The following is a 27,701-nucleotide window of genomic DNA, read 5'->3' as shown; positions in this document are numbered from 1 at the left end:
TTGATTCCCACTGCAGCTCCTTGTGACTCTGGGCAAGTCACTTAACCCTCCATTGCCCCTGGTACAAAATAAGTACCTGAATATATGTAAACTGCTTTGAATGTAGTTGCAAAAACCTCAGAAAGGCAGTAGGTCAAGTCCTAATTCCCTTTCCCTATTCTTAAAAATGTATGAGCCGGTCAAAAATTTCCTAAAAAGGATAATTTTAAAATATTTTCTAAATAGGGAATACCCTTTGAACCAGACACAGATATGATGGTAAAAGAGTTCCAGGATTTGGCCATCTGGTATGGTAATCCTATTTCAAATATAGCTTCTTCAAACATATCCCTTTGGCTAAAGGAAAATATACCTATTGATAGGAAGTTGTAATTCAAATGCAGGCATGTAAGAAGGAGTTAGACCATTCACATTTTTGAAAATCAGTGTGCTTGTCTTAAAAACGAACCTTTCTTCCAATGGAAGCCAGTATAATTTGATTAACAAATAAATTACATATGTAGCTGTTGGTAGTCTTTAGTGGCCACTTGAGTTAGGAAGGAGGTGTGAGGGTTTATTATTATTATTTGTTATATTTGTATCCCACATTTTCCCACCTTTTTGCAGGCTCAATGTGGCTTACATAGTACCGTAAATGGCGTTAGCCGATTCTGGTATGAACAAGGTGATATTGAGGTACATTTATGGTAAAGACCATTGGGGGGAACTTAGAGAGGGAGAGGAAGGATTAAGATATGTCCAGTTACGGTCTTTGGTTACGTTATGTCACTGGTATCCCTTGCCAGTCAGGATTTCATTGATCAGTTAAAGGAGTGTGGGAACAAAAAAAGATTAACAATCCTTGCTTTCTTAAATGAGCTCCCAGTAACTGCTCACAAAATTAGAAGGTTGAAATTGTTAGGTGGAGTTCAGTTTGGAAACTCCAAGAAGCTGAGGGGTCCTTTTACTAAGGTGCGCTGAAAAATGGCTTACGGTAGTGTAGGCGCGGGTTATGGGCGCTTGCCGATCCATTTTTCAGCACACCTGTACAAAAAGGCCTTTATAAAATTTTTGCCGAAAATGGAAATTGCACTCGTCCATTTTGGGTCTGCGACCTTACCACCAGCCATTGGCCTAGCAGTACAGTCTCACACGGTAACCGGGTGGTAATGACCTACACGTGCCAAATGCCACTTGGTGCGCGTCCAATACACTTGCTAGACAAAAAAATTATTTTTCGGCCGTGCGCCAAAAATGAATTTACTGCAAGAGCCAGATGGCAGCTGGGCAGTAGCTCCATTTTGGCGCACGTTGGGCACATGTAGAGCCTTACGTGGCTTAGTAAAAGGATCCCTAAGGTAACACTGGAGAAACAGAAATGCACTGTCTCTTTTATGGAGCAGAATGCAAAGAAACCAGAGATGTACATTCCCAAAGCTGATGGAGATAAACTTCCCACAAAACAAAATATATTCTTGGATGAAATGGGTATAGGGCCAGATTCTACATATGGCACCTGAAAAATCCATGAGGAAAAAAATTACGCATAGATGTATTCCCTAAAGTATGCCTAAATTTTATAGAAAAGACTTAAATTTCCGCGTGGTATATAGGATAAGCCGAGTGGCTCGCCAAGTGATCAAATTTGGTCATGTCCATTTAGGCCATGCTTTACTTGGTGTAAATCCAAAAGCCTAAATTTGGCGCAGAGTGGATGTATTTTATAATAATATGCATAGATTTTAGAAGCACCTACGCTATGCCCATGGCAACTCCCCCTTTTCAACTATGCGACTTAGTGCACCATGTTATAGAATACACTTGTGTGAGTTGTGCATGTAAATCTCAATGCCAATTAGTGCTGATAATTGCTTGTTAACTTCCAGTTAACAGTGCTGATCAGTTAACCAATTAAGTTATGCGTATTGTAATAAAATACGCTTTGGTTTCCGCACGGATTTTCGGGCACCATATATAGAATCCAGGAGATAATGTCAGCTCTAGCAATAAAGTATGTTGTATCCACTACCAGGACAGAAACATTTTCTGACCAGGGATAATGGAGAAGCACCAGAACCAAGGAATTGCCGTTATTGTTTTGTGTCTGTATTTTGTACTTTGTTTTGTTTTTTGTTTTTTACTGCTTGGTGAGTGGCCTTTAGTAACAGCTGGACAAGTTCCTGGGAAATGAAAGAAAGACAGGCAGGCAGAAAAGACATTAAGGGGTTCTTTTTCTTATCGCAGGTTAAAATGCACTACTTTGATAGTATTGAGAGCGGGTCTGGGGGCAGATAGACGTGTTCTGCACTAATCAGTTAGCGCAGCCACATTGCTTTGCACTAAGGGGTCCTTTTACTAAGCAGTGGTAAAAAGTGACCTGCAGTAGTATGAGCGCGTCTTTTGGACATGTGCTGGACCATTTTTTACCGCGTCTTGGAAAAAGGGCCTTTGTTTAAGGGGCCAGACAATGGACGTGTGCTAATATTGAAACAGCACATATCCATTTTCAGCCTGAGACCTCACTGCCACCCACTGACCTAGTGGTAAGGTCTTGCACACTCCCCGTGCGGTAAGCTTGCAGTGCGCGTCTAACTGCTGTTTGTTGCCAGGTAAGCAGCCTGCAGTAGATAATGGAAAATTATTTTCTACCGCAGGATTTGGCGTGTACCAGATTCAGAATTACCGCCCAGTTCACGCGTTAGCCGGGCGGTAATGTCGATTTGGCATGCATTGTACGTGCGTAGGCCCTCCCGCGCCTTTGTAAAACGGCCCCTAACTGATTAGCGTGTGAGCCCTTACTTCCTACAAAATAGGTGTTAGTAAGTGCTCATACACTAATGTGAAAATTTGCACCTGGCCATTATTGCCGAAATAGAAAAATTGTCCATTGCCCAGCAGTGCTAAAAGCGTGTGGGAAAGACCCACACTGAGGAGGGACAGCACAGGCCACTTTTTAATGCTGCTTAGTACAAAGGCCCCTAACAGAGGATAGATGAGAGATGTTAAAGGGAGGGAGAGGAGGAGAAAGAGACAAAGTAAGAAAAAAAAAGTAAAGCGCTATTAGAAGAACAATAATAACAGTTTATATATTTAGGGGTTGATATTCAAAAGGGTTTAACTGGGCAAGAGCGGCTCCTGTCCTGTTAAACTCTGCTTAGCTGGCAAGCCACTGATTCTCAGTGGCACTTAACCAGGTAGTATTGCTGAACATCGCCACTAACCTGCCATTCCCTATTCGGCTAGATTAGGGGCAGGCTGGGGGCAGATGTTGGTCAGAGCCAGAACTTAGCCAGCTAACCTAAAGTTAGGTCAGAAAAAATGCTGTCCTAGCTTTGTGCTGAGTTAACCAGGCACTGGTCTGAATATTGGCAGTGCTCGGTTAACTTTCAGGTCAGTGCACATACCCGGCACTCAATCTTGGGAGCATTGTATGCCCTGGCAATGAATACATAAAAAGTAGCACATATGAGTTTGTCTTGTTGGGCAGACTGGATGGACCATGCAGGTCTTTTTCTGCTGTCATCTACTATGTTACCCAGGGTTAATTCTGTCTGCAGCTAGAAACAGCTTACAAACCGCTTACCGCTGTGGGCTGAATGTTACCCATTTAGGACTAGATTCTATATATCACACTTAAAAATTTGGCGTTGAAATGAAATTCGCTTAGGCGTATTCTATAAAGTACGCTTTAATTTAGGCATACTTTATAGAACAAGCCTAAATTTCCATGCAGTTTATAGACTACGCCAATCGGTCCGCGCAGCTAAATTTAGTCGTTGTCAGTTATGCCAAGTAAAACCTAATGTGAATCCTGATGCTTAAATTAGGCATGTAGCGGATGTATTCTATAACAATTTGCATAGATTTTAGAAAAGGCCATGACCCGCCCATTTCATGCCTATAACCACACCCCACTTTTCAACTATGCAACTTATATTTACATGCTTACCAAGTAGTGCATGTAAACTCTAATGCCAATTAGTGCTGATAATTGGTTAACATCCAGTTATCATCACTGATTAACTTGTTAAGTTATATGCATTGTTATGGAATATGCTTCGATTTCCACGTGGAAATCTCAGCGCGATATATAGAATCCCAGAGGTTAGTCTGTATATTTAGTCACTTTTCCTTGTCTTGATTTCTTTGACTGAATTGAAAGACGGGGCTGGCTGAGTGATTGGGAGAATGTGTTGTGTATCTCTCCCCTCTCTGAGCTTTTCATGTGTTTTGCTGCAGATTTATGTGTGAAGAGCACAGCAAAGATGGATCATTCAAACGTGTACCTTGAAGCCTCTGTGAATGGGGTGGTGGCTGATTTCGGTGTTGCTGGGGCAAGAATGGTGGATGGGATGCTGGTTCCAGATGGCGCCGAAGCACAGGTGAGTACTTCTCCCCCTCCCCCACGTTTGCTGCTAGTTGTGCTGTTTAGTTGTGATAAACAATGAAATACTAATGAACTGAATATCAAAGGATAAATACAGATGAATATAAACATGTAATATATAAAAATGTATCAAAAAGCCTAACTAATATATGATTGTAACATGAGAACTAATAAAATGACATGTAAAAAAATAAGTCATACATAAAAAATGTCATAACAATTGACATTTTTAATGTATGGCTTATTTTTTATGTATCATTTTATTAGTTCTTGGTGTCGTCATACATCTTATGCACTGTGTCATCATCTATAGTATTATTATGCCTGTAATCATTGTTTTATTCACATAAATTGTGAGGGGCATTTTCGAAAGAAACATCTAAGTGTGAATTTGGATGTTTTACAAAGACGTCCAAATTCCAAGGTGGGGAGAAGGTCATTTTTAAAAAAAAAGATGGATGTCCATCTCTTGTGTTCGAAAATACCATGGACGTCCTTGCAATTTGGACGTCTTTGATTTTCGGCCATTTTCGAAAACAAAAAACCGTCCAAGTCTAAAACGTCCAAATTCAAGCCATTTAGACGTGGGAGGAGCCAGCATTTTTAGTAGACTGCTGTCCTGGCATGTCAGGGGGACCAATCGGGCACCCTAAGGGGTACTGCAGTGGACTTTATAAAATGCTCCCAGGTACACAGCTCCCTTACCTTGCGTGTTGAGCCCCCCAAAACCCACTACCCCCAACTGTACACCACTAACATAGCCCTTACAGGTTAATGGGGGGCACCTATATGTGGGTACAGTGGGTTTCTGGTGGGTTTTGAAGGGCTCACTGTTTCCTCCACAAGTGTAACAGGTGGGGGGGTATGGGCCTGGGTCTACCTGTCTGAACTGCACTGTACCTACTACTAAACTACTCCATGGACCTGCAGGCGCTGTAATGGACCTGAGTATGACATCTGAGGCTGGCAAGTAATGTTCTTCATCACAATTTTGGGGGTTGGGAGGGGGTTAGAGACCATTGGGGGAGTAAGGGGATGTCATCTCCGATTCCCTCCAGTGGTCATCTGGTCAGTTTGGGCACCTTTTTGTGCCTTATTCGTAATAAAAACAGGTCTAGCTGAAAACGTCCACGTTTTAGTCCTGGACATCTTTGCTTTGTTCCATTATGGCTCAAAGATGTCCAAGTCTTAGGAACACCCAAGTCCCGCCTTAAACACGCTTTCAATACGCCCCCTTGAGATTTGGATATCCTTCCGACGGACTTCAGAGAAAGATGTCCAAAATCGGGTTTCAATTATACCGATTTGGACGTCCAAATGCTGATTTATGTCATTTTTTTGGATGTCCATCTCTTTCGAAAATGAGCCTGTGTGTCATCCCCTACTTCTTCCTTGTTTGCTTCTCTTTTCTCCGTACCACTTTGCACTAACATTTTATTGTCAATACCATTTTGGTGTTTTTCTGTTTTACCACTGTCTGGTTGTCTTGCATCAAGCGTTTTAGTCTGGTTTCCATCTCTTCTGTTGTTACCACAGGCCACGCTAAATTCTCCTTTATGCTGTGTAGACATTCTGCTTCTTTGTTGTGGTCTATATTTTTCTATTTCAGCTTTAGTTGATGGTACTTTCTCGCAGTAATGTTCTTCCCCAGATCCTGGTCAAATTGTTTTGGATTATCTGTAAAAAAAAATTATTTTGGATAACTTTTTTCTGCTTTCTTCTTATCTCTGCAGTTTTTCCACTTCTGCTGCTATTTTCAATTTATTATTAAGGTCTTTTAGTACAACATGTTTTGGATTGAGGTTTGGGATTTTTCTCTTTTTTTTTTTTTTTTCGAGGGTTTATTTTCTTTCTCCTAATCTTCAATCAAACCATTGTGACATCATCAATGAGGTTGGCTGTTAGGCATTGGTGGAATGAGGCATTATGACATCACAATATCAGCTCTGGTTACCAGAGACAGAAACTCTTCACACTAAGGTGGGAAGTTATCAATTTGGGCCACTGTTAAGACAGGTTATTTTACTGTTAACTCAGGTTATTAATAACTAGGTCTAAATGCATATAATGGGACATGTGCTAAAATAGCATGAGTTAATAGTAAAACAACACGTCTTAACGGTAGCCTTCGTTGATAATTTCCCCTCTTAATTAAGGAAAAAAGAAATGTCTCTAGAAATCAAAATCACTGCTATATTTAATGAAAGTAAGACAAATATAGGGGAATCAAGCCATTGTGACATCACCAATGAGGTTGTCTATTACGAATTGGTGGAATGAGGCATTATGATCTTGCTCCTCCTTGAAAGGATGAAGGCGTTCATGTTAAATGTGGGATATAACTGCCATAAATATGTAAATACATACATAGATAGATAGAAACTCTGAATGTTGAGCACCTGATTCTCATAACATGATATCTGTTTTAGTGGCCCTTTACCAGAAGAAAAAAATCTCTGCATGAATATAACTCATTCTAGGGTGTCCCTATAACCAGCCCCTCCAAATGACAGACTGATTACGATTTATAACAAATTACTACTCTACCTATGAAAAGTTATTTTGTTATTATACTTCCCGTTATTATACTTCCTCTGTATACATTTGTATGCTCCACAAGCTGGCATGTTTGAAAATATAAGTGAGATTAAATAAAAATGCTGTCAACAGTAAAGAACAACATGGATGCAGCAGCTCACAGATTTGTTTTGAATGTACTAGAGATTATGGCTGTGCTGGGGAGTGGAAACAGAAATTAACCTAATTGGTTTCAAAGTGTTGACGTCACTTGGTCTGCTGTCTATTAAACCTCCTTGGTTCCCTGTAAGCTGAGCGGGAGCCCTTCACCTACAGTCCTGCCAGTGGTGGGGGGGGGGGGGGGGGGGGGGGTGCTGTTTCACTGTCACATTTTCAATAGTGAGACAGGCAATTTCTGCAGGACTCCAGGGAACCTGCCTGTCCCTAGCAACTGAGAACACAATATTGAAGCACCACCCCCTCCCTATTGGTAGCAGTGCGGTTGGAGGACTCCTACTCAGCTTAGAGGGAACAGTGCCCACAGTGCCTCCTCCTCCTCCCATTCTTCCCACTCTGTCCTTTTCGAATAGATTATAACCCAGTATAACTATATCCCTGTCATGGTTCTCCATGAGCCATGTTTCTGTGACCACCACTACATCCCAGTCAGCGCCTTCCATCACAGTCTCTAAATCCAGAACTTTATTTCCCATACTCTGGGCATTAGTGCACACAGTTTCCCAGATGTTGCCCTTTTTCCCTCATTTCTTATGATGTTTTTCTGTCTGTTGCCATCTGTCCAATATTGACTAAATTCTATAAATGTTGGGTGCTGTTTATAGAATAGCGCTTAGCGCCGGGATCCGCACCTAATGATTTAAGTGAAACCTAGTGCAAATCCTTGTTCCTAAATTAGGCGTGGATCTGCATTATTCTATAACACTGCATTCAAATTCTAGGAACGCTTCCGACCCATCCATACTTCTCCCTTGGCCACTACCCCCTTTTAGGATCTGCATGTAAAAATTTATTCCCATATCTATATAGAATCCCAACTAGAAAAATGCACATGTAAGTTCTTTTTTTTTTTTTTTTTTTATATTGTTTATTTATACATTTTTCAATATCAACCAACTTCAATGTTCATAACATACAGAACCATTTTGTGTTGTAATAACTTTGCATATTGTACAGAAACATTGAAAATAAAGAGTATCTAACAGCGTCAGCTATTGTCTCTTAATAAACCATAAACTTATTTCCCCCCTTCCCTCCCCTTCCCCCCCAACCCTATGTCTGTGTGTGTATCGGAACTGTCGCTATATGCTTGGAGGCCCATGTGATATACGAGTCCCATATCTTATGATATTGGGCGATTTGCCCAGTACGTATTGCTGTAAGCTTAGACATCAATTGAATGGACCTTAATCTATTTATAACCACGGACAGATCTGGTAAGTGTGATTGTTTCCACCATGCCGCCAGGACCATTTTTCCGGATGCAAACACCTGTGTAGCAAACCTGTGAATGTGGTTTTTGAATCCCGGCGGCTTGAGGTGTAGTAGACATGTATATGGTGTCATTGGGTATTGTGTCCCTGTTACCTGGTTAATAAAATCCCCTATCTTTCCCCAATATTTTTGTGCCTGATTACACGCCCACCATATGTGGTACATATCTCCTACCTCTCCGCATTGCCGCCAACACAAAGCTGAACCTGAACGATATATGGTTGCCAAGCGGCTGGGAGTGTAGTACCAACTATATAGAATCTTATGTCCGTTTTCGATTAATGAACTGGAAATTGATACTCTCAGGAGAGATTTAAAGGCCTGTGCCCATTGTTTAGGTTCAAGGGGTGCACCCATTGCCAATTCCCATTTTCTTGTGTAGTATTCTACTGGCTGGGACCAGGCAAGCAGGGCCTTATATATCCTTGAGATACAACCTCGTTCCCCTCCGCCCACCATCCCCTTTTCTAGCATTGTTTCAGCTAAGCTCAACTCCTCCCCTGCGTCCCGGCAGATAAAATCTCGTACCTGATAGTATTGAAACACTTGGAGAGGTGAGAGCCCATGTTCCCGGTGCAGTACCCGGAAAGAAGGAATCTGCCCCTCTTCGGACATTTGACCCAGTGTACATAATCCCATGACCTCCCACTCCTCGTACGTTTTATCAATTGCTCCCGGTCCAAACTGAGGTGTGAATCTAAGGAATGCATGTTTAAAGTACTTCCTCTCCGAGAAGAATTTCTCCCTAATCTTGTACCATGTATTCAGTGGCCATCGAATCAGGGGAGGACTGTCTTTTAGTACCCTTTTCAGTTGTTGCTTTTGTAGCCAAGGTATAGCCCTAAGTGGAAAGGGTTCCAGCCAACTCTGTTCAATGCGTTCCCATATCTTTCCCTTATTTTGCATCCAGATCGCTAAGATTCTTAAATGGGCCGCCTGATAATATTCACGGAATGCTGGAACTCCCATCCCCCCCTTATCTTTTAATTGGCATAACACCTCCCTTCTAACCCGGGGTGGTCTCTTCCTCCAGATAAAGGAAAATATTTTTCTTTGCAGACCCCGAAAGAAATCTTCAGGAATATCAATTGGTAAGGCCATAAATAGATACAGAAGTTTTGGTAGAATCATCATTTTGATAGCGCTAATCCTTCCTACCCAAGATAATGTTAGGCCCTCCCATTTTTCCAACTCCCGAAACAGTTCTATTGCTTTTGGCGGGAAATTACTTTTGTAAATTTCCTCTATATTTCGAGGTATATTCACCCCCAAATATTTGACCTGTTTCTGTGCCCATCTGTATGGAAATTGGGCCTTCAGTTGATCTAATTGTGTATCTTTTATGTTTATGTCCAGTGCCTCTGATTTGTCAAAGTTTATTTTAAAGCCTGATACATCTCCGTAATTTTGTATTTCCTCGCCAATCAATGGAAAAGCTAATATGGGATCCTTGAGGAGCAGTAAAATGTCATCCGCAAACAGAAGTATTTTAGTTTCAATCCCCCCTCCTCGTAGACCTCGTATTCCGTCGTTTGCCCTGATTCTGGCTGCTAAGGGCTCCATAACCAGAGCAAACAGCAATGGTGACAGTGCACAGCCCTGTCTGGTGCCCCTGTGGAGAGAGAATGGTCGAGATATAATCCCATTAACGCGTACCCCTGCCCTCGGGTGTCTATATATAGTTTTTAGCCATTCCGCAAACCTCCCTTCAATACCCGCCTTCTTTAGTGCTGCAAAAAGAAAGGGCCAGCTAACACGATCAAAGGCCTTTTCGGCATCCAGGGAAAGTATACACATTGGGGAGTTTGTAAGCTGTGCCCCTTGAATTACCTGCAGAGTTCTCCTTATGTTATCAAAGGTTTGGCGGTTCTGCACAAAGCCTGCTTGGTCTTCATGTATTAGTGTGGGGAGATATTTCTGCAGTCTAGTGGCTAAAATCTTAGTAAATATCTTATAATCTACCCCTAGTAATGAGATAGGCCTGTACGAACTACATGCAAGAGGATCTTTGCCCGGTTTTGGAATTACTGTTATAGTCGCCAAGTTCCAGGTTGGTGGTAAGCCAGTGACCTCATTTATGGAGTTGAAAACTCTTGTTAAGATGGGTGCTAATATCTGTCCAAAGCACCTATAAAATTTGTTAGTGAACCCATCGGGCCCTGGTGCTTTATTAGGCACCAATCCTTTAATCGTCTGCTCTATCTCTTCCAATGTGATAGGACTGCCTAGAGCTTGGTCCGCTTCTGTTGGAAGCACTGGAAGTTCTATTTCCTCTAAGTAGTTGTCTACCTCCTCTGGGCTCTGTGTTTTTTCTGGTTTGTATAATTTTTTATAAAATCCCCTAAAGGCCTCTTCCAAAAAATTTTGATCAGAATGTATATTTCCCCCTTCATCTCGTAACCCTTCTACTCCAGTTCTTGTTATCTGTTGTTTTAATTTATGGGCTAGCAATTTGCTTGGCTTGTTACCAAATTCAAAGTGTATCTGGTGCACTCGCTGTAATTGCTCATTTATATCCGCTAATTCCAAATCATGCAACTGCGAACGCAGGTCATGTGCTTGCATCTTAAGGGCTGTGAGATCTGTGGGTTCTCCCTTTTGCAATAGTGCCTCAACCTCTGCCAATTGCTGGCGGATATTATTCTCCTGTGTACAGCGAGCTTTCCATACCCGTGATTTTAATGCTATAAGGTAGCCCCTAGTCACAGCCTTAAGGCTTTCCCATAGGGTGATTGGGGAAACTTCTCCATTATCATTAATAGATATATATTCTTTAAGAGATTGTTCTATTTGTGTTACATTATTTGCGTCCGATAGTAGTGCATCATCCATTCGCCAGGGAGGTCTCGATTTTCTGGGTCCTACTCCCCTAATGTGTAGAATGACCGGCGAGTGGTCTGACCAGGTATGTGGAATGATCTGTGGAGTTTCAGCTCGCCCTAGTAGGGAGGCATCCCCTAACCACATATCTATCCTAGAGGACGTATGGTGTACTGATGAATAGAAGGTGTATGTACGTGCAGTAGGATTATCTTTACGCCAATAGTCTATTAATTGCCAGCGTGTAAGGAAATCCTGAAAATTTCGTCTATCCTGCTTAGCATAGTGTGTAGTAGTCGCTGAGTTATCTAAATTCGGGTTCAGTGTTAGATTAAAATCACCTCCCATTAGTAAGGCTCCTTCTATATTCCCACACAACATGAGGTCAAGCTCTGCAAAAAATTCCGAATGTTGCGTATTGGGCCCATATATGTTTACTAGTGTATAAGTCTGGCCTGCTAATTCAAAAATTATCAGTAAATATCGCCCTTGTTTATCTTTTATCACTTTTTTTATCCCCCAAGTTTTATTCCCTCGAAACATCACTAGCACCCCTTTGCTTTTCGTGTTATCCCTGCTGGACGCAAAGTAGATAATCGGGTATTGCCTATGTTTGCATAGTTTTTCATATTTTGTTTTCAGGTGAGTTTCCTGAATCAAGCCCACGTCTATTTGTAGTCTCACCATTTCCCGAAACAACAGCTGCCTTTTTCTGGGAATATTTAGCCCTTTGACATTCAGAGACATACATTTAAATTCCCCCATTCTCATAAAGTGTTACTATACTTCTCTTATTTCCCCTATTTGCTTGCTGGCCATTACTGCCCAATTGCTCCGTGATCTTTGTTATATATATCTGAGTCTCCCTTGCTATCACACAACACAAATCCCCCTCCCCCTCCCTCTTTTGATTAACCCCCTTCCCTTCCCCCCCAATGTCCCTAACAATTGTGTAATACCCCGTGGTATATCCGCGAGTGTCTACCTATGGAGGAAGTAGCCGCCCCGCTTCCCGTTTACCCCACAGAGTTCTCATGATTCCATACCTTACATTAACAGATTATCTGCAGCTTATGCATTAACAGTGAACTTGAGTCCATTTGAGTCTTGTTTAATTTCAGGTGACTCTTGTAGCCGATTGTTGGCGTTGTAGTCTTCTGGGCCCTTTCCCCACTCTTTGCCATCTTGGTGGTAAGGGTCTAGTGGTATTCTTTTTCTCTTGACCCCCTGCTCTTCTCTCTTCCGGTTCTGGTGTTTCAGGGCAAATAGCCCTCGCCTCTTCAATAGATTTTATTTGATGCATGTTTCCATCTTTATAAAAAGCTAGTGCAAAGGGGTGCCTCCATCTATATTGAATTTTGAGTTCTCTTAAGTGCCTGGTAAATGGTTTCAGGTCACCCCTTCTTTTTAAAGTTGCTGCAGCCAGGTCCTGATAAATTTCGATAGCATAAGAGTCCCAGTGAAAGTCTGGCACCTGGCGGGCTCTTTTCAGCACCCGCTCTTTTAGTTTAAAGCTAGAAAAGCAGGCGATTATGTCCTTTGATTTATTGCTCCGATTGGCACCCAGTGCTCTATGTGCTCTTTCTAATTGTATGGTAGCGGCTTCTACCGTTTCTCCGTTGTCTGAGAGCAATGCACTAACCAATTGTTGTACCACATGTTCGCAGTCTTGGTACGCGGGTACTTCTGGCAGGCCTCGAAACCTTAAATTGTTGCGTCGGCCCCGATTTTCTAGATCTTCTATTTTGTCCAAAAGTTGTTGCTGGGTCCCCTGAACCTCACCAAGTTGCTGGTCCATGCTTCCCATGGCTTCACTGTGAGTTTCCATCTGCGCTTCGATGTCCTCTAGGCGTGAGCCCAGCTCTCGTATCTCCCCTCTCAGATCCTCTTTGAGCGTCACCATCTCCGCCCGAAGTGCTTTCAGATCAGCGCTAATGTCCTGTAACCACGTTTCTAATTTTTGTGGGACCTTGTCGTCTATTGCTCGCTCGTTTTGGAGCTCTGATACGTTTCCCGCCGACTTTGTTTTCCCTCCATTCGCTAGCTCCGATGCCTTCCGCATCTCCGCCATTTTGTTTCGGGACGCCGCTGTTTTTGCTTTAAAAGCAAAACGGGAGAGATCCGCCACTTTGGGTTCTGATCCCAGATATATTCGCCGCTATGATTTCTCTTTAATTCTCTGGCTCTGTCTCGTGTCTCAAACAGCGCTATTTCTTCTGTTTTAGCTTAATTCCTCTGTGAGGCTGTGGGAGCTTAGCTCTTATGCGGCCATGCTGTTAGATGACGTCACTTCCTCCCTGTTAGATGACGTCACTTCCTCCCACATGTAAGTTCTAATTATTGCCAATTAGCACCAATAATTGATAGCATTCAGTTATTGGTACTAACTGGCTCAATGCTCAATTAAGCTGCACATGCAAATTGGGCACATGCCCAAATGTGTGCCCTCAATTTTGAGTGCCATATATAGAATTAGGGGGGTATATGCGCATCTATCTTTCTGTGTACCAAAGAAGGTAACTTGGCATAATGAACTAGATTCCTGTTGTGAAGATAATTTTGTAATAGGGCAAAGGAAGGTAAATACACCTGTATGCTTCACCTCTTTTATAACAGCAAGTTGTTTGCCTATGCGCCTTTATAAAATAGCCTATGTGAAAACTCCCAAACAAAGGTTCTATCCTGGCCCCTACTTTATTCAATCTTTTCCTTTCTTCCCTCTTCACTCTTCTACAAGAGCAGGGTTGCACACCTTTTATTACGCAGACGATATTCAGATTCTTTACCGCACTTCTGATCTTTCCTCAGCTCCCGCTGTTCTTAATACATGTCTGTCTAAGGTTTCAATATGGTTTAGGGAGAATCTCCTTCTTCTCAATACCTCTAAGTGTGAAGCTATCACTTTCACTTGGCCTAATTCTCCACTACCACCTTGCCCTATCATAGAAGGTACTCCCATTCCTCTCCGTGAGACTATTAAAATCTCATTTGATTCTCAATGAACTTTTATACCACATATTTATTCAGTACTCCGTTCCTCCTTTTCACCCTTCATCGTATCCGTCCATTGCGTTCTCTTCTGGAGCCTTCATATAGATTACTGCAATTCTTTGATTGCCGGTCTTTCCTCCTCATCCATCAAACGTCTTCAGTCCACCACTGTTAGGTTACTTCACTCTGCATGATGCTTTGATCATGTCACTTCCCTTCTTCTTTCTGAGCTCTGGCTTCCGGTTTCCACCTATATCAAGCTTCTTTGTCTTGTCTTTAAATCTCATCCTCATTCAGCTCTGGCTTACCTTTCCTCTCTTTTAACCCCTTATGTTCCTCCTCGCTCAGAGCCGGTGCTAGGGTTTCTGGCACCCTCCTGCAGCCTATTAGTCGGCGACCCCTACCCATCCAGGGGCAGGATCACTATGGCTCCGCCCCTACAGCAGCCATACGCCATGGCACATAAACAGGCATCATTGAAAATATTACACCAGTATAGGAGAAGAAAAATAACTTGTGCTTTTTTTTTTTTCATTATAAATAACTTCTGTAAGCTGTTACAGCTTCAATATACCCAAAATGACACAAACCAAATTAACATACAGACAGTGGTGTGCTGGTAAATTTTTAACAGGCTCTCTCCCCGGTCCACCTCGGCGCCCCCCCCCCCCAAATTGCAGAGCTGGCTATAGCCGGGGGGGGGGGGGGGCAATGCATTACTCTCTCCAGGAAAAAAAAAATTAAATGATCCCAGGTTCCAATCTAATTCATGTTTAATATGGGATAAAATGCCATAAATAAGTAAATAAATATAAACTTTTAATGTTCAGCACCTGATTCTCAAAGTGGACATATTCCAAACACTATAATGAAAATAAAATTATTTTTTTCTACCTTTGTTGTCTGGTGGCTTTGTTTCTCTGATCATGCTGGCCCAGTATCTGATTCTGCTGCTCTCTGTCTGTTCCCTTGACTCCGTTTCCAGGGCTTCCTTTCCATTTATTTCTTTTCTTTCCTTCTTTCTTCTTCATTTCTGGTCCTCCGCAGACTTGACTGCACAGTGGATCCAGTTTCTGCCTATTTTCTCCATCCATGTGCAGCTTCTTTCCTCACTTCCTTTTCCCTCATCTAATCTCCTTCCTCTATCTTCCCTCCATGTCCAGCATTTCTTCTCTCTCCCTTCCCTCCCCTCCATCCATGTCCTGAAACTCTCCTCCCTCCCCTGCCCCCCTCTCCCCATCCCTGCCCAACAAATGTCTTCTCTCCCCTGCCCTCCCCTCCCGCTCCCAAACATGTCCAGCGATTGTCCTCTCTCCCCTGCCCTCCACTCCCGCTCCCAAACATGTCCTGCGATTGTCCTCCCTCCCCTGCCCCTCCCCTCCCACTCCCAAACATGTCAGCGATTGTCCTTCACCCCCACCGTCCCCTCCCGCTCCCATCCATCATTTTTATTACCTCTCCGTTGAAGTGCGCGTTATTTAAAGCCCTGCTGCCCGTCTCCAGCCTTCCCTGTTTGCTTTGATGAGTTCGTTCATGCCCTTAGTCCCGCCTTCTGACGTCAGCATACATGCTTTAGTATGCTGGTTGTGCTATCCATCGGCATGCTCGTTATTTCTCATGGTGGGGGCCTTTGAGCACAGTGCACCGGCAAACACAGGCATTAATCTGGTGCTAATGGCCTCTAGTGCCGCGTATGTTTCTAATTCAAGATATTTTATTAATTTCCAGTTATACAGTAACAGGGAAACAAAGATGGAATAACATTGGAAGCCATAAACACAGTAGTTGGGAGAGGAAAAAAGAGAAAGGAAAAGAAAAAGGAGGGGAAAGCGTCCAGGTGATTCACATATAAGTCCTTTGTATTAGTTTAAGGTGTGGTTTGAATAGTTTGAAGGTAGCTTTCCAAAATAGACCAAATCTTTTTCGTAGATGCTGTCATCCGACGTTTCTAAGCCGTGGCGTCCCGCGTGTGCTTCTGAGCTTTGGGGCCTTAGTAATCACTTCCAGGCTTCTTGGTATCTAGGTGATAGACTCTGTGGCTCTTCAGCAAGGCTGTTTCAGATGTTAACAGATCTTTTCTCCTCCTGCCTGCTACCTGGATGTCACCACAGGTACCCCGAATGAATTCCTCTCTCCTTCTTCCCTTGACTAAAAAGGGGTGGAAAGGTTCCCCGTACCTTTCCGCTAAAACAATCCAGCAACTGGGTTGCGGATTTGTTACTTGTCCCTTGGTCCTTGAATCCTTGTTCCTTTAGCAAGTGCCTATTAGTGCCAACTTTTGTTAGTATGACAGGCTGATTCTGCATTCAGATTACTGCATTAGACTGGACAGACGGGGGTCTCCCTCTTGGCATGGGTCAAAGGCAGGAGATGGAACCCAAGGCAAATGTTGTGTGCAAAGAGGGGACTTATAACGCATAGGGGAGGTAACTACTGACACCAGACCCTTCCTCAAATTATCATAAACCTTCCTATTGTTCCATCAATTTCCAGAGGCTTCTAACCTCTCTGGAAACTTCTAGTGTGAACATGTGACTTCCTGACAGGTATGGTCAGTGGCGGGAGAGGTTCCAAAGACAAAAGTTTTGGTGCAAGACCAGGGTCTAAATCTCTTTGGGGGTGTACACTCCTGCCACAAGTTACAGCCCCCTCCGTGGTTGAACTCCTTTTTGCATCTAGTCTCCTACCAGAAATTTCTCCAGATCTCTAGTAGGTTGAGCAAAAAACAGCCAGGTGCAGGAAGCGCACAGGTCAAAAAGGCTGCAGAGAGCTGAGTAAAAATTTGCTGCAGGAAATTGTAAGCAGCTGTTCTTAGGTGGCCAAATACAGGGCTGAAAAGCATTAGAAATATCACACATATACAAAAACTTGGGAACAAGAAGGATAAATTCCCACAGCTCAATACTGTAGAATTTCTCCCCATGTTACATAATCATGTTCAAGTTTACCAATATTATGAAAACACCCCAATGCTTTAAATTGGGGTGGCTCAGGGCTGGTCTTAGGTAAGGGCAACAGGTGCGGTCGCACAGGGCTTCTCACTCTGTCTCTCCTCCCCCGAGCCGCAGGGTGCCCTCCCGGCACATAGCTGAAGCTGCTGCTCTGGTGGTCTAATATAGTCTTTGGGGCAGGAAAGATCCCCGATCTTTTATGCCCGCTGCCGGTGCTAGCCCTCTTGCTGCCGCATCTTCTTTAAAATGGCTGCCGAGACTTCCGGTACTATATTCGTGCAGAGATTTTTTTTCTTCTGGTAAACGGCCACTAAACAGACTTCATGTTATGAGAATTTGTGGCATTTTATCCCACACTAAACATGAATTAGATTGAAACCTGGGAGCATTTAAAAAATTTTTTTTTTTCCTGTGCCTACCTCAAAAGAAAAAAAGATGACATGTGGGAACTTGCTCCTTTTGCTTTGTGGAATGCAATGGTATATTATAAAATGCACTTGCCTTTTTTTATTATTATTACTATTTCACAGAGAAGGTATTGATTAATGAGGGAGGGGTTTCCTTTGTGCAGAACTGTCCAGGGTCAGTCTAAATGTGCCAACATTGTCCAGTTCAGCACACTTTTGGGGATTTGTTTTAATTCATTTATCCAGTCCTTACATGTACATGGTTTTGCTTTTTAAACCCAAAGGTTTTTTGTTTTGTTTTGTTACATTTGTACCCCGCGCTTTCCCACTCATGGCAGGCTCAATGTGGCTTACATGGGGCAATGGAGGGTTAAGTGACTTGCCCAGAGTCACAAGGAGCTGCCTGTGCCTGAAGTGGGAATCAAACTCAGTTCCCCAGGACCAAAGTCCACCACCCTAACCACTAGGCCACTCCTCCACTCCTATGATAGCATTGTGAATATTTGAATTACTACTACTAGTACCGTGTTTCCCCGAATATAAGACACTGCCTTATATTAATTTTTGCGCCCAAAAAGGCGCTAGGTCTTATTTTCAGGGGATGTCTTAATATTTCGGGGAAACACGGTTGGCCCGCCCACCTTCCCTCCGTCGCTCCTGTAACTACCGGTAACCCCCCACCCGAGGTCGCCCCCCCCCACCCGAGATGGCGCTCCCACCCGAAGTCGCCGGACCCCACCCCCCTCCGTCGCTCAGAAACTAACCTGAACTTAAGCCTCCTTTCACTTTCCTTCCAGTTCGCAGGAGCAGCAGGGCAGGGCAGGCCTCTCCTTCCTTCCGAGCCCCACCCTCGCCTGACGTTACGTTACGTCAGGTGAGGGCGGGACACGGAAGGAAGGAGTGGCCTGCCCTCCTACTGCTGCTGCTTGCTGCGAACTGGAAGGAAAGTGAAAGGAGGCTTAAGTGCAGGTTAGTTTCGGAGCGACAGAGGGGGTTGGGGTCCGGCGACTTCGGGGGGGGGGCGCCATCTCGGGTGGGGGGGGACGACCTCGGGTGGGGGGTTAGTTTCAGAACGACGGAGGGGGGCCCGGCGATCTCAGGGGGGGGGGGGACCCTACTTACCGGGAAAAACAAAACTTTGCTAGGCCTTACTTTCGGGGGAGGCCTTATATTTTCTAAGGGCACCAAAAACCTCGGTAGGTCTTATTTTATGGGGATGCCCTATTTTCGGGGAAACACGGTACTTAACATTTCTGAAGTGCTACTAGGGTTACGCAGCGCTGTACAGTTTAACAAAGAAGGACAGTCCCTGCTCAAATGAGCTTACAATCTAATGGATGAAATGTGCAGACAATCAAATTGGGGCAGTCTAGATTTCCTGAATAGAGGTATAATGGTTAGGTGCTGAAGGCGACATTGAAGAGGTGGGCTTTGAGCAAGGATTTGAAGATGGGCAGGGAGGGGGCTAGGCGTATGGGCTCAGGAAGTTTATTCCACGCATAGGGAGAGGCGAGGCAGAAAGGGTGAAGCCTGGAATTGGTGGTGGTGGAGAAGGGTACAGAGAGGAGGGATTTGTCCTGTGAGCAGAGGTTTCGGGTAGGAGCGTAAGGGGAGATAAGGGTAGAGAGGTAATGAGGGGCTGCAGATTGAGTGCATTTGTAGGTTAGTAGGAGAAGCTTGAACTGTATGCGGTACCTGATCGGAAGCCAGTGAAGTGACTTGAGGAGAGGGGTGATATGAGCATATCGGTCCAGGTGGAAGATAAGACGTGCAGCAGAGTTCTGAACGGATTGAAGGGGGGATAGATGGTTAAGTGGGAGGCCTGTGAGGAGTAGGTTGCAGTAGTCAAGGCGAGAGGTAATGAGAGAGTGGATGAGAGTTCGGGTGGTGTGCTCAGAGAGGAAAGGGCGAATTTTGCTGATGTTATAGAGAAAGAAGCAACAGGTCTTGATTATCTGCTGGATATGCGCAGAGAAGGAGAGGGAGGAGTCGAAGATGACTCCGAGGTTGCGGGCAGATGAGATGGGGAGGATGAGGGTGCCATCGACTGAGATAGGGAGAGGAGAAGTGGGTTTGGGTGGAAAGACAATAAGCTCTGTCCTGGCCATGTTCAGTTTCAGGTGGCGGTTGGACATCCAGGCAGCAATGTTGGATAAGCAGGCCGATACTTTGGCCTGGGTTTCCGCCGTGATGTCTGGTATGGAGAGAGAAAGCTGGGTGTCGTCAGCATAGAGATGATATTGAATTAGTTTTTCTGTACGTTTTGCTCGATTTGTCTTTTATTTGAAATTTAAAAAATGTTTAAAACACATCTTGTCAATAAGGGGCAGGGCTAGGTGGGATGGGGGAGGGGGCTCTACCGAACTGGTCTGCACAGGGCTCCGCAATTGCTAAGACCAGCCCTGGGGTGGCTTAATATGGCTGAGCCACCTAAAATCACACATTGAGACAAATGTAAGTAAGTGAGGGTTGAAGGATTTAATAATATGGAGAGGAGGTGGGAAAAAGGGGTAGGTAGAAGTTAAAGTCTCTAAGAATAGGACTACTGTTATTTTTCAATGTGGAGGAAAAATAATGGAAATTTGGCACAAGTGGTAGGGGTGTACTCCAATCAAATAGCATGGAACAGAGGTTAAGAACGTTATGTTTTGGCAAGCTGGAGTTTTTTTAGGTGTTGAAGCACAGGAGTGGTGGGGGTGTCAACCCTTACTACCTATCCTGGTGTTTGAGGTGGGTGTTGGAAAGTTTGATGTTTATGAGGGTTTTAGGTTTAATGTTTAGTATGTTGGGGTTTGGGATGGGGGAGAGTGTCGCAGCAGAATAGTTGCTATCCAAAGTTAAAATGACATGCTAAAATTTGTAAGACATAAGTACATAAGAACATAAGGGTAGCTGTACTGGGTCAGGCCAATGGTCCATCTAGCCCAGTATCCTGTTTTCCAAACAGTGGCCAAGCCAGGTCACAAGTACCTGGCAGAAACCCAAATCCTGGCAACACTCCATACTACAAATCCCAGGGCAAGCAGTTGCTTCCCATGTCTCTGTCAATAGCAGCCTATGGACTTTTCCTCCAGGAATTTGTCCAAAGCTTTTTTAAACCCACTGTTTACCCGCTGTTACCACATTCTCCGGCAAAGAGCTCCAGAGCTTAACTATTCATTGAGTGAAAAAATATTTCCTCCAATTTGTTTTAAAAGTATTTCCATGTAACTTCCTCGAGTGTCCCCTAGTCTTTGTACTTTTGGAATGAATGACATAGATGCAGTTTTGGGGAGGGAGGTCTATGTGTGACACCACCATGGGCCTTGAGGGTGAAAGATTGCATGATTTGGTGATACCTTCTTGAACAACATAAAGATATTTGTCAAGGTTAGGTCGTGACCTACTAACCTGGGGAAATGGATACTGTTGAGATATATGTGGAGGGGGTGGAGGATGGCATAGTTAATGGAATGTAAGACATTTAATGGATTAATAAAGCTGCAGTCTACATTTTGCCGCAAGCCTAGGTGTTTGATATTTTATTGGAGTCATAAGGCTCTGTGGGTGCTTGAGTACCTCCAATATTGAGAAAATTCCTTGAAATTTGTCCAGGGAGGGGTTACTTCCATTGGGCTTAACACCTCCAATAATTTTGAAAAATTGGCTCCTATGATTGGAACGTATAGATGCGTGCGAGGCGTGCGAATGCCTATGTTATAACATTATATAACAATCTTAAACAGTTAAGAATTTTACAAGTTAGATGGCAACAAACTAACTGAACTTCACAGGTCCTGTAAATTCAAAATGACAGAGTTGGTGGTAACACCAAACCCAGTCCTTGTCACCCAAGGGCATGTGGCGGTACCACACACGACCCCATTTCTTCCTCCCCAGACCCACCAACTTCAAACTACAGCAGATACCATTCAGTATGGAAAGTCCATTTTTCTTCCACACTGGACCTCACCAGACTCTTTCTGCGTCTTTTCTCTTTCCAGATTGACAATTTTCTTGACCCCAATCAAGACTACAATGAGGAGGAGGAGGAGCAGAAATACTTTCGCCGCAAGCGCCTTGCCATTATCAAGAACGTCATCTCTGCCAGTGTAGGTGGCATGCTGACCTACGGTGTATATCTTGGTACGTTCCCAGCATCACTGCATAACTCGACGGCTGCCAAGGTCCATGTTTTGAGGGTAATTCATTACTTAGTTCCTGCACTTACATGCCACATAGCCATGTTACTTCTGAAAACATTGGCAGTAATGTGCATAAGTACTTTAGATGCAATTCTCTATGGTTACATGCAAGTGGCATCATGTGTAAGTGTAAGGGGGGTGTAGATCTGAGTGGAGCCTGGGCGGGCCATGGGCGGAGTGCCACGTTTTGTGCATAACCCTGGATTCTATGTAAACCTCCTTGAATTAATTCCTTCAAAAAGATGGTAAATAAATCCTAATAAATGAATATCGTACCCAGATTTCCACGTCAAATTTTATATCAGAGATGTGCAAGCAAGTAAATTGACTAATGAGCTCGGAAACATGAACCATTGGGTGCTAACAGCCACCTATTGGTAATTGGCAGTCTTAAAAATTTGCGCGCGCTTCTTGCTGCATGCTATTCTGTAAAGCACGATGCCTAACTTCAATTGCACGTATCTGAAAAGAGGGCATGGCCAGGGGGGTGTTTGAAAAAGTTGCACGCAGATTTACAGAATATACCCGAAGTGCACCTAAGCTGTGTGTTGGCATTTACACCTGCTTTTTAGCAGGCGTAAGTACGGTGCCCAAATGTTAGCTGTGGGATCTGCATCAAAAGCTATTCTATAAAGAGTGCGCTCCACTTGTAGAACGGTGCTTACCCCCGGATTCTGTATAACGCGCCTAGAGATGTGCGCCGAAATCCAAACAGATTCTGTAACAGTATGTGTAACTTAATTGGCTTAACAAGCTAATTAGCATCGATGATAGCACTTAACAAGCAATAACGAGCACAAATTGGCAATAATTACATTTTATGCGCACAGCTTGCTAAACGTGTTCTGTAATGCACTGCACCTAACTTCTAACATGCGCAGACAAAAAGGGGCATGGTTATGGGTGGGGAAATGGGTGTTTTTTGGGCATTCCAAAATTTATGCATGTAGTTATAGAATATGGCCCTTTGTGTCTAAATCTACGTGTCAGGATTTACGCCATGTTTTCCTTGGTGTAAATGGATGCTTGCTACAATTGCCACCTAAGCGTATTCTATATACTGCGTCTAAATCTAGGTGTGGCTTATAAAATATGCTTAGGCGGAAATGTTTCCCGCTCGGATTTTTTAGGCACCATATATAGAACCCCCACCCCCACCACCTTAGCGCTTCAGTTTTTCGATGCTGAATTTCAGTATTATTTATTTATTGAATTGCCTCCAAAGTGTGCTGCGCTTATACACCAGCATTTATGCTGTGTCAATGACTGGCGTAGCTGTATGTTATGCGCCTCAGTGGCGGGTTATGCTAGTATCCTGTGATGGCATTTTGGTGCCAGGCATGCCCCACTGAGGCACCTGTCATGTGTTACCCTCTTATGGAATTACCACCGTAGTTTCTGAGCTGTGAGCTAAGAATAGTCCATCTTGGCCTACTGATTGTAAATGAGATTTTCTGTAATGTGTATGTGTGTGGGGGGAAGGGGGGAGTTTATTGCCCTGTCACCTGACCTCACTGGGGACTCGGTGATATCATTTTTCACATTTCATCTTTTTTAATATATGGCAAATAGTAACTACATCTAAGTGTTTACAAAAGGAAAAAAAAATGTATGAAGGGGTCAGGAAGGATACGTAAGGAGGCTAGGTTACAGGTCAATAATAATAAGGGAGGGGAAACACATGACCAATTATCTATTTAGATATACAAATGTTTATTCACTCCTACCCTACCCTATCAGAGATATTTAACCATATGTCTGACCTCATGTGCACCTTTCTTTAAATTAGTCACCTTACTTTCTAACTCCTCTTACCTCTTACTCTCTTACCTATCTATATGTTCTGTCTTCGCTTATTCCCTACACTGTCTATTAATATGTTCTATTATATATTGTGTTGACATTGTAAGGAATATACTATGCCATACTTTGTATTGTTTGAATATATTTACTGCTGTAATTGTCTATGTTTGATGTATTCTTACTGTACACCTCCTTGAGTGAATTCCTTCAAAAAGGCAGTAAATAAATCCTAATCTCTCTATATAAAAAGCAACACCAACTTTCTATGAAGCCTCCAGCCGGAAGTGTGAAGGGGGCGAGATATCCGGTTTCCCTATGAGTGTCTGCCCCGCCCTCTCTGTAACACAGTCAGTGAAGGAAAACAGCAGAGCACGAAATCAAATCGCTGGCTCTGTAACAGTGAAGGACTCAGAGGGGGGAGGGGAGAGAGGCCAGAGGGCAGGGACACACACACTCCCACATGCACACAAAAGAAAACATTGCTAGCCCCCGTTTCATTTGCATCAGAAACGGGGCTTTTTTACTAGTAGATAAATAAATAAATGGAAGGAGGAGAGTGTAAAGAGGAACAAGACACTAGTGAGACGAGGTGAGGGGGCTGCTGCGAGGCCAAAATGAAGGTACTGTGGACCAATAGGAGATCAAGCTATTGCAGAAGGGAAAGCAGCAATGAAAGTAGTAAGTTTTCAATAAGGTTTTGAATTTCAGGAAAGACAGTTCAGAGCGAAGGTATAAAGGTGATGAATTCAACGAGGTAGGAGCAAGAACCCCAAAACAGGCAGAGTGACACGAAGCAGATCGAATCTGAAGATGAGAAGGAACAAGAAGAAGATGCTGATTAGCAGCATCCAGAGTGCGTGTCGATTGGTAAGGGAGGAGAAAGCTGTGCAAAAAAGACGGGGAGCCTAAATAAGGAATAATAATAATTCACTATTGCCAAAGCAAGAGGATTAAACCTTCTGCTAAAAATTCTCCTTAGTATTTTGTGAGAGGAACAGCAACAGAGATGGGACCAGGGAGAAGAGAAATCTGGAGCCAAAAGTTCTTATTCTCATATGGTACTTTGTAAGTTGATCTTGAGGTCACTTTACTTTTTTGCAACGAGAGTTGCAAGTACTTTTTCTCGGTCTCTTCCTGTGTCTCGATCTTGTACCCATTCTGCTTTCTTTCTCTCTGTCGGCATATGATGTTTAATGTAAGCAAGTGTAAAGTGATGCACGTGGGAATGAGGAACTCAAGCTATTGCTATGTGAAGCAGGGTTCCACATTAGGAGTTACCTACCAGGAAAAGGATCTAGGTGTCATCGTTGACGATGTTGAAACCTTCTGTTCAGTGTGTAGCAGCGGTGAAGAAAGCAAATAGAATGTTAGGTATTATTAGGAAAGGAATAGGAAATAAAAATGAGGATGTTATAATGCCTTTGTATCATTCCATGGTGCGACTGTACCTTGAATATGTGCAATTCTGGTCACCACATATTAAAAAAGATATAGTAGAATTAGAAAAAGTACAGAGAAGGGTAACAAAAATGATAAAGGGGATGGAATGACTTCCCTATGAGAAAAGGCTGACGCGTCTAGGGCTCTTAAGCTTGGAGAAAAGATGGCTGAAGGAAGATATGATAGAGATCTATAAAATACTGAGTAGAGTGGAACAGGTAGACGTGAATCACTTGTTTATTCTTTTCAAAAGTACTAGGACTAATGAAGCTACAAAATAGTAAATTTAAAACAAATCGGAGAAAATATTCTTCACTCAATTTATAATTAAACTCTGGAATTCATTGCCAGAGAATGTAGTAAAAGCAGTTAGCTTAGCGGGTTTAAAAAAACGTTTGGATATCTTCCTAAAAGAAAAGTCCATAAGCCATTATTAAAATGGACTTGGGAGAATCTACTGCTTATTTCTAGGATAGGGAACATAAAATGTATTGTACTGTTTTGGGATCTTGCCAGGTACTTGTGACCTGGATTGGCCACTATTGGAGACAAGATACTGGGCTTGATGGACCTTTGGTCTGTCCCAGTATGGCAACACTTATGTTTCTATGGCTGTGCTCCTTTCACTGTCCTCATTCCCATACAGGTTTTCCAAGGTATCGAGGGGGGGGGGGGGGGTGATTTCTGTGAAGGGTTAGGATATGATCAGTAAGATTACTAGATTGTTGGTGTGGGGTAAATCTGGGATACTTGTTCCCAGGGCCAGTCTTAGGCCGAGGCGACCGAGGCGGCCGCATAGGGCCCCGCGCGGCACGCCTCAGACAGCCTCTTCCCAGGGCACCGACGTAAACAATAAGCCAGGTAAGCATGGCACGGTGGTGCCGCCGCGCCATGCTTACCGCCACCCTGCCCGCCCTCTTCTTCTCCCCCCAACCAAGGAAGGATAATTGTTCTTTTAAATTTACCCTCCATCGCCGGAATCCAGCACAGCAGCGTCAGTCAAAGCACTCCTCCCCTCCCGAGTCCCCCCCGATGTCAGTAGCGGAACTGAAGCTCTTCCTGATTCGTTCATTCTCATTGTCCCGCCGACAATGAGAATAAACGAATCAGGAAGAGCTTCTGTTCTGCTACAGACGTCGGGGGAACTCGGGAGGGGAGGAGCGTTTTGAGTGACACTGCTGTGCTGGATTCCGGCGATGGAGGGTAAATTTAAAAGAAAAGTTAACCTTCCTTGGTTGGGGGGGGAGAAGAGGATAGCAGGAGAGGGCAGGGGGAACAGGAGGGTCGCTGGACATGGTGGCAGAGGAGGGGGGTTTCTGGACAGGATGGCAGGGGCAGGCAGGGAGGACAAGAGGGTTTCTGGACATAGGTGGATGGCAGGGGAGGGCAGGGGGGACAGGAGGGTCGCTGGACATGGATGGATGGCAGGGGAGGGGGGGTTCTGGACATAGGTGGATGGCAGGGGAGGGCAAAGGGGATGGGGGGGGGGTTTCTGCACATAGGTGGATGGCAGGAGAGGGCAGGGGGGACAGGAGGGTTGCTGGACATGGGTGGATGGCAGGGGAGGGGGGGTTCTGGACATAGGTGGATGGCAGGGGAGGGCAAAGGGGACGGGGGGGGGTTTCTGCACATAGGTGGATGGCAGGAGAGGGCAGGGGGGACAGGAGGGTCGCTGGACGTGGTGGCAGGGGAGGGGGGTTTCTGGACAGGATGGCAGGGGCAGGCAGGGAGGACAAGAGGGTTTCTGGACATAGGTGGATGGCAGGGGAGGGCAGGGGGGACAGGAGGGTCGCTGGACATGGATGGATGGCAGGGGAGGGGGGGTTCTGGACATAGGTGGATGGCAGGGGAGGGCAAAGGGGATGGGGGGGGGTTTCTGCACATAGGTGGATGGCAGGAGAGGGCAGGGGGGACAGGAGGGTTGCTGGACATGGGTGGATGGCAGGGGAGGGGGGGTTCTGGACATAGGTGGATGGCAGGGGAGGGCAAAGGGGACGGGGGGGGGGTTTCTGCACATAGGTGGATGGCAGGAGAGGGCAGGGGGGACAGGAGGGTCGCTGGACGTGGTGGCAGGGGAGGGGGGTTTCTGGACAGGATGGCAGGGGCAGGCAGGGAGGACTGGAGGGTTTCTGGACATAGGTGGATGGCAGGGGAGGGCAGAGGGGACAGGAGGATCGCTGGATATGGGTGGATGGCAGGGGAGGGGGGGTTTCTGGACATAGGTGGATGGCAGGGGAGGGCAGGGAGGACAGGAGGGTCGCTGGACATGGGTGGATGGCAGGGGAGGGGGGTTTCTGGACATAGGTGGATGGCAGGGGAGGGCAGAGGGGACGGGGGGGTTGCTGGTCATAGATGGATGGCAGGGGGATCAGGAGGGTCGCTGGACATGGGTGGATGGAGGAGAGAGAAGAAATGCTGGACATGGATGGAGGCGAGGGAAGAGTGAGGAAGGAGATGAGGTGAGGGAAAAGGAAGAGAGGAGAAAAAGTGCACATGGATATAGAAAATAGGCAGAAGCTGGATCCACTGGACAGTCAAGTCTGCGGAGGACCCAGCTTTTACTTACGGATGTAGGGCAAGAAATGAAGAAGAAAGGCAGAAAGTAAAGAAATAAATGGAAAGGAAGCCCTGGAAACGGAGTTAAGAGGACAGATAGCAGCACAATCTGATACTGAGCCAGCATGATCAGAAAAACAAAGTCACCAGACAA

At 44.5% G+C, this 27,701-nt stretch overlaps 1 protein-coding gene across 1 annotated transcript in view; it reads left to right on the top strand.

Annotated features, from left to right (window-relative positions):
- The window catches only part of UNC93B1 (unc-93 homolog B1, TLR signaling regulator), a 91,135-nt gene that overhangs the window by 5,678 nt on the left and 57,756 nt on the right, over positions 1–27,701 (top strand). The window contains exons 2-3 of the mRNA XM_030222627.1: positions 4,219–4,361; positions 21,548–21,689. Of these exons, the coding sequence (XP_030078487.1) occupies positions 4,245–4,361; positions 21,548–21,689 (259 nt within the window). The 5' untranslated portion in view covers positions 4,219–4,244. The remainder of the gene's footprint in view (positions 1–4,218; positions 4,362–21,547; positions 21,690–27,701) is intronic.

Source organism: Microcaecilia unicolor, chromosome 1, assembly GCF_901765095.1.
Source record: "Microcaecilia unicolor chromosome 1, aMicUni1.1, whole genome shotgun sequence".
In the NCBI taxonomy this organism is placed as follows: domain Eukaryota; kingdom Metazoa; phylum Chordata; class Amphibia; order Gymnophiona; family Siphonopidae; genus Microcaecilia; species Microcaecilia unicolor.
This window is presented reverse-complemented; position numbering and strand designations above follow the sequence as displayed.